Source organism: Pseudonaja textilis, chromosome 2 (genome assembly GCF_049901715.1).
Source record: "Pseudonaja textilis isolate UNSWEBS1 chromosome 2, rPseTex1.2, whole genome shotgun sequence".
NCBI classification, from domain to species: domain Eukaryota; kingdom Metazoa; phylum Chordata; class Lepidosauria; order Squamata; family Elapidae; genus Pseudonaja; species Pseudonaja textilis.
The window spans coordinates 247,972,469-247,985,944 of record NC_141991.1 but is presented as its reverse complement, the minus strand read 5'-3'; the positions used below and the strand labels follow the sequence as shown (position 1 = coordinate 247,985,944).

Below are 13,476 nucleotides of genomic sequence, written 5' to 3'. Positions count from 1 at the left end.
GATGCTGGTAGGCAGAGGCAGAATTTCCCCCCACTTATTTGCCTCCCCCAAAACTAAGCCCAACCACATAGTTTCGTAGCGAAGCACGGATATAGAGCTAGTATATATATAAACCAACAATAAATCATTTTGGGAAGGGGGAAATCCTCAGTGACTGAATGTTCAGCCCTAAGCTTAAAGGAATGAAAGAATAGCACCTTTAGACTACTGCCACAATACGTAGAGGGGAAAAAAAACTGGTTCAATTTAATCATTGGATTTAATGAAACGGAGTGCATATTAAGCAATACAATAAATATAAACTGCATCTTTATTGAGACATATATGCGGCTTCTTCAGCAGTTCCCTCAGATTGGATCCCACGTGCAAATCGGTCTGCAGTCTGTTTGCTTTAGACGCTATCCAAGATTTTCCGAAGACAATTTCAACCAAATAATAACAACAGCACAATTGTCACGGCGTTCACTCCAATTAATGGCACTGGGAAAAAAAAAACAAAAAGGAAGAAAAGCATCATTTCAAACAACAGCCTATTGCGTTGAACTCAAAAGAATAGCTAAGGGGAGGAAAAACATCGTTTCTCTTTCTCCATCCCTTTGTGGTTTTGATAATTTTTCAGAACAAAACTTAACTAGGACAAGAATAATACTTTAATGAAACGCTCCACGACAAAGTTCACTTCACAAAAAATTATTTCTAAATTGTTTTTGACCCTGTGATGCTGCAACCATTGTGAATACAGGACAAGTGCCTGGATTTTGATCATCTCACCGTGGGGAAGTTATGGATGGTTGCTAAGTTGAGGACTGGCCTTAACTTTTCAGTGCTTTAACTTGAACAGCTAAGGACGGTTGTTAGATCCTGTATCCGTGTCTCTAACATATCTGTACCAGTTATGGTGTCTCAGAGTCGGCTAGCTATCAGGATTCTGGCAGTTACCCCCATTTAAACCATGAGTCTCGAGCCAAACTCCCAAAACTTCAAAAGGATTTATTAGGAGTAAACATGCCAGCACTGCCTGGGTGTAGCCAACTCTGAAGCACATCATTCATTGTCACCCTTGACCCTGGTTTTCCCCCCACCCCCTGGGTGTATCGTAATTCCCATTCTCCAATGGGACACCTCCATAGCCAAGAGTCATCAATCATGATCTCCAGTTAGAATTTTGCGCAGCACAAACTTCGGTCACCTAGTTACTATCTTTGAAAACATTTATGGAATGCGGTTTCGGTTTGCAAGCTGCTGCACTGCTCCCCCCTCCCTTTCTGTTGGCAATTCTAAAAAGACCATAGAAATATTTTATGAGTGTTTACATTCTTTCTTGCTTTTTACAACATACAATACCCAGCTTAATGGGAGTTAAATCATGTAAACAACGACAAAAAAGGCAACAGCTGCTAAAAGTACCAGGAACATGTTTCAAGGTTGAAGAATAGTTTTCCTATTTTGAAAAGTTTAGCGCTCAGCTAAATGTCTATGGAGATTCTCAGTCACCCAAGTCATGGTTGTCCCAAAAAATACTTCTTCAAGAGACAACTGGATTTCCCACCCGCCAATTGCAGGAGTTTTCCTTCTCATCCAAGAAGCTTCTTCAGTTCAGAACTGAGCTTCTTGGTTGAGAAAGGAAACGTCTTGAAGGAAAAACAAAGAAAGTCCAGTTGCCTCCAGAACCTTTGGCTTCATTGCACCATTCTACTATTATTGTGGTATATAATATCACACTCTGCATTGTGATGCACTTATATTAAAAGTAAGTCGTACTTTTTGAGTAGCAGCTGAAAGCTGACTAAATACAACATTCTTATGTTCACTTCGTGCTAGAATAAATAACTCATTAAAATAGATTCTTAACATAGAGAATCTTTTCCTTTTGAGAAAAAGGAGAGCTCTTAGACTAAAATTTAGAGATCTGGAAACAGGGAAGCAATGATGCTCCGCTAAATTTCTTCTAAAAAAAGCGTGCAGACCTTATGAATAATAACATCTTTTGCTAATGACCTGCTCGGGTCTTAGGAATGGAACAGGTCATTAGATGCAAGTTGTCACAAGAATAGATGCATTCGTGCAATCAAATGTGCCATTAATGTACAGCAGTTTGAAATTAGCCTGGTAAATGTGAGGAGAGCATTAACATTTAGTTAATACCGAGTTGTCTGGGGAAAAGCCAGTTTGGTGTCGTTGTTAAAGACACTTGGGGCTGGAATTAGGAAGATGTGAGTTCTAGTCCTGCCTTAGGGGGTGAGGCTCGCTGACTGATCTTGGGGGCCAACCCTCCTCTCTCAGCCCAGGAAGAAAGCAAAAGCAAACAATTAAAAAAGAAAAGAAAAATACTACTATGAAAGTTGCATGGATTTGTCCTGGCCTGCCTTTCCAAGGAGCCAAGACTGATTCAAAGAAGCAAAAAGTTGTAACTAGTCCTCGACATACAACCACCACTGAACCCCACATTTCTGTTGCTAAGTGTTTAAGTGAATTTTGCCCCCGTTGTTAAGTGAATCTGTTTTCCACAATTGATTTGTGCTTGGTCAAAAGGTCGCCAAAGGTGACCACATGACCCCAGGACACTGAGACTGTCATAAATATGAACTGGTGGCCAAGCATCGCAATTGTGATCACGTGATCCTGGGGATGCTGGAAGGAATTTCTCAGTGCCGTTGTAACTTTGAATGGTCACTGAATGAATGGCTGTAAGTTGTGGACTATCTGTACTTCTGTCCTACTACCGCAGAACCTGTGATGACCCAGGGCGTGACACAAAAATAACAAAGTCAGAAAAGCAGAATAAATTCCCTTTAATGCCTCCAACTTGGCCCTCAATGTCCAGTTATCCTCAGCTGGATATCAAACTCCTCAAAAAACAGTCTACGAACTGCAGAAATGCAGTCCGAAACCAAAGTAAAGATAATTAGAAATAAAAAAACCCAACACAAATCACACTGAAGTAATTAACACGACAGGCTAGGATGATAAATTGCAGACTTCTACAGGATAACGCAGCATCCACAGTTGGGAGGCCGCCAAAACCCAGATAAGCCTCGACAAAGATAATGCACGCTTTGCTTCCAGCAAAGAGCTGTGTGCAAACGCCCCTCTTATATCCTGTTCTCCCAGCTGCAGCTAATGAAAGAGATCAGGGCCTTTTTCTCTCCCGTAAGCCATGTTGCTCCCTTCTCCGTTCCTCCCTGCGTGCCCTAGGATGAAGAGGAGGTGGCTCTGGGTCTTCCTCTGAATGCCCAGCTGGACTCTGCCCTTCCCCCATTTCTTCCACAGCCACCGGAGCCACACTGCCACTCCTTGTCAGCTGCTCAACCTCCTCCTCAGAATCAGACTCCAACAAGGGCATGACAGCACCATTGAGAGTGTCCTGACATACGGCATTCTTGCATGGTATGGGAGCAGCTCTGTAGTGGACAAAAAAGCTCTACAGAAAATCATTAAAACTGCCCAGAATATAATCGGGCTCCAGCTACCAGCCCTGGACAACATCTTCGCATCTTTCTGTTTGAGAAAGTTGCACAACATTCTCAGAGACTCTTCCCATCCTGCTTACAAACTTTATGAGCCGTTGCTTTCTGGCAGAAGATACGGAACAATTAAAACTTGGACTACATGTTTTCTGAACATTTTTTTTTATCCCAGAGCTATAATTGCACTTAACAATGAACATAAGGACCACCATCAGCGAGCTGTTGGACAGTATTACTTGGTGTGTTGTGTGGATGCTTGTGTGTTTTTAGGGGGCAGGGAATTTTGGCCGGGGGGGGGAGGTGTTTGAGGATTGTCATATGTGTGTGCGTGTTGGGTCTGGTCTCTGGGTGTTACGTGAATTTCATTGTATGTGTATATTGTGTATATCCGTGGTGGAATTCAAATTTTTTTTACTACCGGTTCTGTGTGCGTGGCTTATTTGGTGGGCGTGGCTTGTGGTCATGTGCCTGGGTGGGCGTGCTTGGTGGTCATGTGACTGGGTAGGAGTGGCCAACTCAATGTCACTCACATCAAGGGGTGCCTCACCTGGCCCCTCCCCTCCCAGGCATTCTTTGTCACCCAGCCATAACTTATCTATAGTTCTGTAAAAATGTTGTTCACCTTTTTTTACTTTATTATTTGCATACTATAGATGTACTTTCATGGACCACTGAAAGGAGGAAATGGCTCACATGCTTTACTCAAGAGTGTGATAGGCAACAGGCTTTTAAGGGGCTGCCAGAAAGAAGCGGGGCAATGTATTTTCCAAAGAAACAGAATGCAAACAAGAAGCAATGGATGGAAACTGAACAGAGAAGCAACTTAAAACTAAGGAGAAACTTCCTGACAGTGAGAACAACTAACCAGTGGAACTGCCTGTCTCCAGAAGTTCTGGGTGCTCATCACTGGAAGTTTTTAAGAAAAGACTTGATAGCCATTTCTCTGAAATGGTATAGGGTTCACACCAAGGCCCTTTCTAAGTATTATTCTGACACCTTTCCCAGGATTTTTACTCAGAGTTTGGCATCCTCAGTTTTCTTGCCTGAGGTGGGGGTTGGACTAGAAGACCTCCAAGTTCCCTTTCAACTCTTGTTAAACACATGTGTATTTTATGCTCTGGACTATTGACAATGAATGCATGTAAACCCTGAAAAATATGTGGTAGCCCTGGGCAAAAGAAAGGCAGAAAAATCACTCTAGGTGTAGGGACTGTGTAAAATATTAACACATGCTAAATAATGGAACAATTAAAAATAATAGCACAGAGTTTTTTTTATCTCTCTCTCTCTTCCTATTTTTTTCTTTCTTTCTCTACCTTCATCTTTCTTTCCTTTCTTTCTTTCCTTTTCCTTCTTTTTCTTTCCCTCTCTCTCTCTCTCACACACACACAGCACTTAACAGACAAGCATTTTGGAAGCAGCTCCTTTAAATTTCTCCAAGGCTTGAGTGGATTCTTTTACTTGCAAAAGTGCTCCAAGGCTCGATTCACCCCCACCCTCTCTGTCAGACCGCACTCCTTCTCACTCCCGACACTTTAACTCACACGGGGAAAGTGATACTTGCAGCGTCCATGCCTTTCTTCCTTTTCCCCGGGGAGAAAGAGGACGTGGGGAACGGAAAGCTAGGAGAGCGATCGCAAGTGAGCCACCGGGTGACCGGGTGGGGGGCGTGCCCAGCCAGGGATTGCAACCGGTTCGGCGACCCATGCCAAATAACCACTACCAGTTCTCCCCAATAGGTGTGAACTGGTCGAATAGCACCTCTGGTGTATATAGGTACAATGACAATAAAGAATTCAATTAATTCCCAACTGTTTCGTACCAATAATATTATGTCAATCTTACCTCTCATAACCGTCCGTACAGATCGGATTAGATTCATTAACTGCCCTTTAATTCCAGGCTCTTCCCCAAATCCTCCGATACCCTGATCGGTTCCCCAGCCAACTGTATGGAAAAGTTTTATTTTTGGTTAAAGCGAACGTAAGGTAAACAATCAATAACAATACAAATCAATAATAATACAAATCAATCATTTCTCTTAGAAAGAAAGGCCCGTTTCAAACTCAAACCTAATGAATAAGAGAAATTCCTAATTCTTTCTTTAAACATTAAAGGAATGAACAAAATGAGCGGAAATAAGCACATAAAATGAACCAGAACATTCATAATGGCCAAAGAGCAGAATTTCCAGGAATCAGAAAAGCAGCAGAAAATTAGTTTTCCTTGGAAAACTGATCAGAGAAAATTAAAATACTAAATGATCCCATCGTTATTGAGAAGCACCACTGTTTAAATCTGATAAGTATGAGAAAGTTCTTAAATCTCAAACAGAGTAGTAGTGATTGCTAGAATATATATGACGTTACTTCAGAATTTTGGTATTCTAAAGAATGCTAGTTTTTAGAGCTTAAAATTCTATACCAAAACACTATTTATTTAATAATACTTCATTCCCACAGCACTGTCTCTTTTCAAATCTTTTCTCATCTTCTCAGATTTCCTACTATCTTCTCCTATCAATTGTTATTTGTAACTTCATGATTAATGATTGTAACTAGGATTATGACCTATGACGATCTATTACTTGCTGTTTATATGTACACTGTAAGCTTATGCACTGGAGACAAATTCCTTGTGTATTCGATCGAACTTGGTCAATAAAGAATCCAATCCAATCCAATCCAATCCAATCCAATCCAATCCAATCCAATCCAATCCAATCCAATCCAATCCAATCCTTCTATTCTATTCTATTCTGTTCTGTTCTGTTCTGTATTCTGTTCTGTTTCTGTTCTATTCTATTCTATTCTGCATTCTCTCTTCTCTATTGTCTGTATTCTATTCTATTCTTCTATTCTATTCTATTCTATTCTATTCTATTCTATTCTATTCTATTCTATTCTATTCTATATTCTATTCTCTATTCTCTTCCGCATTGTTCCCTATCCCATCCCATCCTCTGTTCCATTCCTATTCTATTCTTATTTTAGTATTCCTTCAGTAACAAAGGTGGAAAGACCAATAAAGATCTCTTTTCATGGTTTGGAGCTCTTGAGAAGCCTCCAGACTTAGGTCACAGCCATCACCACCACTCAATAGTATCACATGGAATCCAGTTCTACCACATCTCCACAGCATCTGAGAAAATGGATGGGAGCTGAGCTTGACTACAAACGTAAAGGTTCAGGTAGCATTTGACTTACGACCGCAATTGAGACCAACATTTCTGTTGCTAAGTGAGACATTTGTTCAAGTGGGTTTTGTCCCATGTTACGACCTTTTTTGCAACATTTGTTAAGTGAATCATTGCAGCTGTTAAGCTGGCAACATAGCTGCTCAGTGAATCTGGCTGCTCCATTTATTTGACTTGTCAGAAGGTCACCAAAGATAGTTCACATGGCCCCAAGATAGAGAAACCATCATAAATATGAGTCAAGTGGCTGGATTTTGATCACAGGGCCATGGGGATGCTGGAACCATCGTAAGTGTGAAAAACAGTTGTAAGACACTTTTTTCAGTGCTGTTGTAACTTTGAACGGTCACTAAATTAACTGTTGTTAATTCGAGGACTATGTGTTTGTGGGAACTAGCAAACATAAGTATTCCATGACTTACAAATCCTTCATTTAGTTACAGCGGGGAAAAAAGTGATTTACAACTGGTTCTCACACAGTTATTACAGAACCCGTCACGGGGTCAAAATTTGGTTGCTTGGCCACCTGAAAGTTCAGAAATCACAAGTGTAGTAGTTAGAGACAGTTAGCAAACAGTTCAGCAGTTTGCACAACATTTGGTTTGCACAACCTTGTAGCTCGCACCAACAGAAGGGAATATTTGCAGCTCAGGGTGAAACTGTGGACTCCTTGGTAGTTTTCTGGTAGTTGTTTCATTACCCTACTAGGAATCATCTTAAGTGCTAAGAATTCTTAATTAATACAGGTAATCCTCAATTTATTGAGCCCAACATTTCTGCTGTTAAGCAAGACAGTTGAGTGAATTTCGCCCCATTTTATGACCTTTCTTGACATAGTTTAAGTGAATCACAGCAGTTAGAATAGAGCTTTGTCACTTTAAATGTATATTAATCAGCGTATGTTAAAATGAAATTTTGCTGCAATTCCACTCTCAAAGGATAAGCATTATGCATATACCCGCATACAGTTGTTAAGTTAGGAAGATGGTTAGCTAAATCTGGCATCCCTATCGACTTTGCTTGTCAGAAGTTTGCAAAAGGGAATAGAATAGAATAGAATAGAATAGAATAGAATAGAATAGAATAGAATAGAATAGAATAGAATTCTTTATTGGCCAAGTGTGATTGGACACACAAGGAATTTGTCTTGGTGCAAATGCTCTCAGTGTCCATAAAAGAAAAGATACATTCGTCAAGAGTCAAGAATCATCAGGTACAACACTTAATGACAGTCATAGGGTACAATAAGCAATCGAATAATACTAGGAAACAGTCAATATAAATCGTAAGGATGCAAGCGACAAAGTTACAGTCGTACAGTCACAAGTGGGAGGGGATGGGTGATACGGATCACAGGATCCTGGAATGCTGCAACCGTCATAAATACGAGTCAGTTGCAAAGAGTCTGAATTTTGATCATGTGGCCATGGAGATGCTGCAACAGTTGTAAGTCTGGAAAATGGTCTTAGGTCACTTTTTTCCATATGGCAGTAACTTCGAAAGGCAATTAAACCGTGTAAGAGTCATGGAGTATCTGTAAAAGCTACTGGTAAAAAAAGCAAAGCTGGAGATTTATGATTTATTTTTTATTGTGCCCCACACCTACAGTCACCTTTTTCAGAAAATGGGCAGCTATATAAACAGAAGAAAAATAAATTTAAGCTTGAGCAGGGGGCTGGACTAGACGACGACTCCATTCTGACTGATTGAATTAATGAATAAATCAGTCTTGCAGCACCCTAATACATAATTATGTAATTATGGGAAGGTGCCATTGACAAATTCTATATTTGATGCTCTCTAAACTTGGCTGTTTGCTTGCAGACATTTCATTACCAACATTCAACCCATTGAACAGATGTTGCCTTCAAAAGTTGTGGGAGCTTCATCACCAGAAGCTTTCAAGAAGAGATTGGACTACCATTAGTCAGTTTTGGTGTAGGGTCTGCCTGGGCAAAGGGTTGGAGTAGATGACCTACAAGGTCCCTTCCAACTCTGTTAATCTGTATCTGCATCAATCAAGGAGAATATTTATAGCTCAGGGTTGACATGAGGGGTCCTTGGTGCTTTCTGAGCTTTCTTGCAGATGTTTCATTTATCTTAACTAGGTAACATCTTCAGTAGACACCACGCTCCATTCCAACCCTGGAGCTACAACTATTCTCCAACCCAGGTAGCCTTCTACTTACCAGATTTCATTCAGTGACCGTTCAAAATTACAACGGCCCTGAGAAAATCATAATCATATAATCATAATAATCCCATGGGGTGCCATCTTGACGTGGCGGGGGGCTTAACTGCTCCAATGAAGCTGAGAGCGCGCTGGCGGTAGTGTAAACTACCAGCAGGTTCGACCATGCCAGAGAAATCTCAGCTGAGGAGCAGAGATGAGTGCGCCCAACAACCCATGCAAATTAATGAATCATGGTGAAACACAACCAAACGAAGCCTATACTGGCTCGGTCATTGCCCAGGTTAATCCCTTACTGGGATCTGCTTGTATAACCTGCCGATACATCACGCAGTCCTAAAGGCTTGGGAAGTGTTCGACTAGTGGTTTGTGATACGAAACCCAGCATAGTTATCTCATGTGCTGTTGTTTTTTGTGACTAATAATAATGAGGGTGATGAAACAGTTGACCATTTAATCAGTGGGTGCAGCAACATTTTACAAACTGACTACCTAGAACACCATAACCAAGTTGCTAAAAATCATTCACTGGAAACTGTGCCAAAAGTTTGGATTTGAGTATAGCAACAACTACTGGGATCATCAGATTGAGAAGGTTCTGGAGATCTTGTGGGACTTCAGAATTCAGACGGACAAGCACTTGGCCCACAGCACACCTGACGTAACAATAGTTGAAAAGAAAAAGGGTTGGTTCATTGACATTGCAATACCTGGTGATGCACGAACTGAAGACAACCAGCAAGAAAAAAATCACAAAGTATTGGGACTTACAAACTGAAGTTGAGCGAGTTTGGAAAAGAAATTGTGTGTTATCCCAATTGTAATTGGAGCAATACCTAAAGGGATGCCTCGCTATTTGGAAATTCTGAATTTATCAGACTTGAATACCCTGATTCTACAAAAAAATCACCCTATTTGGAACAGCTTATATCCTCTGACGCTACTTTAACAGTTCCTAGGTCCTTGGTTGAGCTACCAACCAGCCCCAAAGGCTGTGAATCTCACAGAAGATTTAATAACAATAACAATAATAGTGACTTATGACCGTTTTTCACACTTTGGCAGCATCCCCAGTCACACCATCCAAATTCAGCACCCTTGGCCGTTGACTCATATTTACGACGGTCGCAGCTCACGGAATCCCCTTTTGTGACCTTCCTGACTGGCCAAGTCAATGGGGGAGCCAGACTTCCCTTTACCAACTGTGTTGACTGACTACACAACTGCGACGATTCACTTAACAACCGTGTCAAGGAAGGTCGCAAAATGGGACGAGACACAGGTCTCACTTGGCTACATAAACTTGAGGGGGCGCGCGCGCGCGCGCTCCATCGTGGTCGTAACTCGAGGACTACCTGTATTTCCTCCATCAGCCCGCCCCGCCCGGGACCCAGAGATGGGGACACCCCCTTCCCTCCCCTTCCAGGGGGGTTGCGGCTGACTCACTCCTGCGGAGGAAGCGCTCCTCGTGCAGCACCGCGATGGCGTTGACGAAGAGCAGCGCGGCCTGCAGCAACGAATACAGCGTGAACGCCATTCCGGCAGCGCCAGCGCCGCCGCCGTCACCCGGCTGAGCCTCTGCGCACGCGCGGAGCGCGCCCGGAACGTGGCGGAGGCAGGGCGGACGGAACGTCACTGAGGTGGGGGGGGGGCGGCCCGTGAGAGCCACGCCCCCACTTCCCATGCGCGCGCGAGAGGAGAGAAATAGAGAGGGCGGGGCCGGCGGGGGCCTTAAGCCTGCAGCTTCCCTCCCTTCTTCAATCTGTCGCCCTCGGGCGACGGTGGACGAGAATAGCAATAGCGCACTTTCATAGGGCTTCGCGGTGCTTTACGGCTCCCTCGAAGCGCTTTACAGAGTCAGCTTATTGTTTCCCCCCAACAACCAGGATCCTCGTTTCTGTCGCTTCTCACCCCTCAGGAGAACGTTAGGATGAGTTGAAGCTCGGCTTCTACCTCATAAAACGAGCGAAAGGGCTCGTGGGGTCCTTTGTCCAAGAATGTTTCCTCTGCAAGGCTGGGGGGAACTTTATATTTAGACGTTTATCCTGCCTTTTGAAAGTTGGGAATGTTTAACTTTGAGGTAAAATACCCAAAAACTTCGGTGCCCTGCCCTGCAATAATCTGGGTGGCCGCCAGGGGGCAGCAGCGCTGGTTTTCTTACCCTCTCTCTCTCTCTGAGCTGCCCCTGGTGGCCACTTGGGGTGTTTGCAGCAGCAGTGCTACCTATTTGATTAAAAGGCTCCCTTGAAGCCTTAATTACGTTTGTTTGAACCTTATTCCACTTTCTGGATTTGGACAAGATAACCAACCATAAATTACCCCGGCAATAAGATGTCCTACCTTTAAAAAACCTCTATTAAGCCGTCCCAAAGGTGGTTTTTCAAGAGGCAACTGGACTTCCTGGTTTTTCTTTGAAGACATTTCGCTTCTCATCCAAGAAGCTTCTTCAGCTTCTTCAGATGAGGCGGCACGCTCTCAAGAAAAAACCAGAGAAAGTCCAGTGCCTCTAAACCACTTCTGGACAACTCATGTCCTGGATGACTTAGAATCTCCATAGACATCGAGCGACTCTATTATCCTGGTTTAGCATTTTGTAGAAACATAGAAATGCTTCCTTATCTGCTAAAAAGTTATTGCTGACTCTTAGTGATTGGCAAAGATGAGTTTTCTCCATCCCTCTTCACCTGGTCCTTCAAATCCTCTAATGATGCACCCATCACTTATGACAATCAATCCACCTTAGGTTGTCTTCTCTTTCTTTCCACTTTCCCCAGCATTATGAACTTCTCAAAGAAAATTGGTTCCTTGTACTGGCAGATTACACCGATTTTTTTCCATGATGATCTGTTCCTAACTTGGTCCTTCTGGTCTTCCAATGGTGTGGCCCATCATCTATAACCAAGTCCATCCATCTTGTTGCTGGTCATCTTCTTCTCTTTTCTTCCACTTTCACAGCAATATAGACCTCTCAAAGGGATATTGAGAGGTCTATATTGCATATTGATTGGCAGAGTACATATGTGCTATTTAAGTCAGTGTCAGCTCCTCTGGGTCATAGATTTTTTTCCATGTTGATCTGTCTCTAACCCAGTCCTTCAAGTCTTCCAATGGTGCACCCATCACCATTACAATTGAGTTCATCCACTGTGGTCCTGGTTGTCCTTCTCCTCTCTTCCAGCATTCCCGGCTTTATGGACTCTTCAAAGGAAATTGGGTCCTTGCATTGATTGACAGATTAGATATGTGCTTTTGAAATCAGTGCCAGCTCCTATAGACCACCTAGATAGATTTTCTCCATGATGATCTGTTCCTAACATAGTCCTTCAGGTATTCCAAGGGTGTACCCATCACCTTTCTTGCTGGTGGTTGTCCTCTGCTCTTGCCTTCCACCTTTCCTAACGTTACGGACTTCTCCAGCGAGCTGGACTTTAACATCTTGTGTCCAAGTGGAATAATTTGAGCCTTGTCATTTCAGTCTTGAATGAAAACACTATTTATATAATCTAGTTATACACCCCAACCTAATGTTTAATTTCTGATGTACAGTATCGCAATTCCGCAGAGAGGAATGGATCAAGCTACTTTCCAAGGCATCCGAAGGCCAGACAAGGAATAATGAATTGAAACTGATCAAGGAGAAATTCAACCTAGAAATAAGGAGAAATTTTCTGACAATGAGAACAATCAACCGATGGAACAGAACTTGCCTTCAGAAGTTGTGGGAGCTTCAGCACTGGAAGCTTTAAAGAAAAGATTGGACTGTCATTTGTCAGAAATGGTGTAGGGTTTCCTGCTTGGGCAGGGGGTTGGACTAGTTGACCTACAAGGTCCCTTTCAACTCTGATAATCTGTAATCTGTATGTATAATATATATACATATGTGTATGTATATACACTCATACACATATACACATACACATGGTAGTTAGACTAGGAATATTCTGGGTTTGCATTGCCATCTGGAAATCCCAGAAGAGTTAGGTTAAAAAAGACTCAGATTACAAAGTAGTCCTCAATTTAAAACCATTTGTTTAGTGACTGTCCAAAGTTACAACGGGACTGAAAAAAGTGACCATTTTTCACATTTAAGTACCATTGCAGCTTTCCCAGGGTCACGTGATCAAAATTCGGATGCTTGACCACTGATTCACATTGATTACTTTTGCAGTGATCCCTTTTTGCAACTTTCAGACAAGGTCAATGGGGGAGCCAGATTTGCTTAACAACCATACTATGAACTTAAGTGATTCACTTAACAACTGTGGCAAGCAAGGTTGCAAAATGGGGCAAAATTCACTTAAGAATTGTTGCTTGTTTTGCAACAGAAACCTTGGACTCACTTGTGATCATAAGTCAAGGACTACCTATAATGCCGGCTTAGGTCACAAACCTTTCCCCTGTTTAACTAATTGAAAATACAGAAAGCATCCATAAAGCCCCAATAAGCTACTTTTATTTTTCAGAGATTCTGGGAAATCTATTTTATGGTGTACCCCTTAAAATAAGAAGCAAAATTATGCCTTAATTAGGGTTCATATATCCGTTGCTTTAATGCTTGGATAGTTTTTAAATATTGTTAATTCACTACATTGGATTTAAGTAGCAGTACTATGATATTTAGC

General features: G+C 42.2%; 1 protein-coding gene across 1 annotated transcript; it reads right to left on the bottom strand.

Annotated features, from left to right (window-relative positions):
• Nucleotides 1-240: 240 nt before the first annotated feature.
• Nucleotides 241-10,460, bottom strand: IER3IP1 (immediate early response 3 interacting protein 1). Its single transcript, XM_026714768.2, has 3 exons — nucleotides 10,301-10,460; nucleotides 5,313-5,414; nucleotides 241-480 (listed from the first exon to the last, which is right to left on the bottom strand). The coding sequence occupies exons 1-3, from the start codon at nucleotides 10,389-10,391 to the stop codon at nucleotides 425-427; spliced, it is 249 nt and encodes an 82-aa protein (XP_026570553.1). The 5' UTR covers nucleotides 10,392-10,460; the 3' UTR covers nucleotides 241-424.
• Between the last annotated feature and the right edge of the window lie 3,016 nt (nucleotides 10,461-13,476).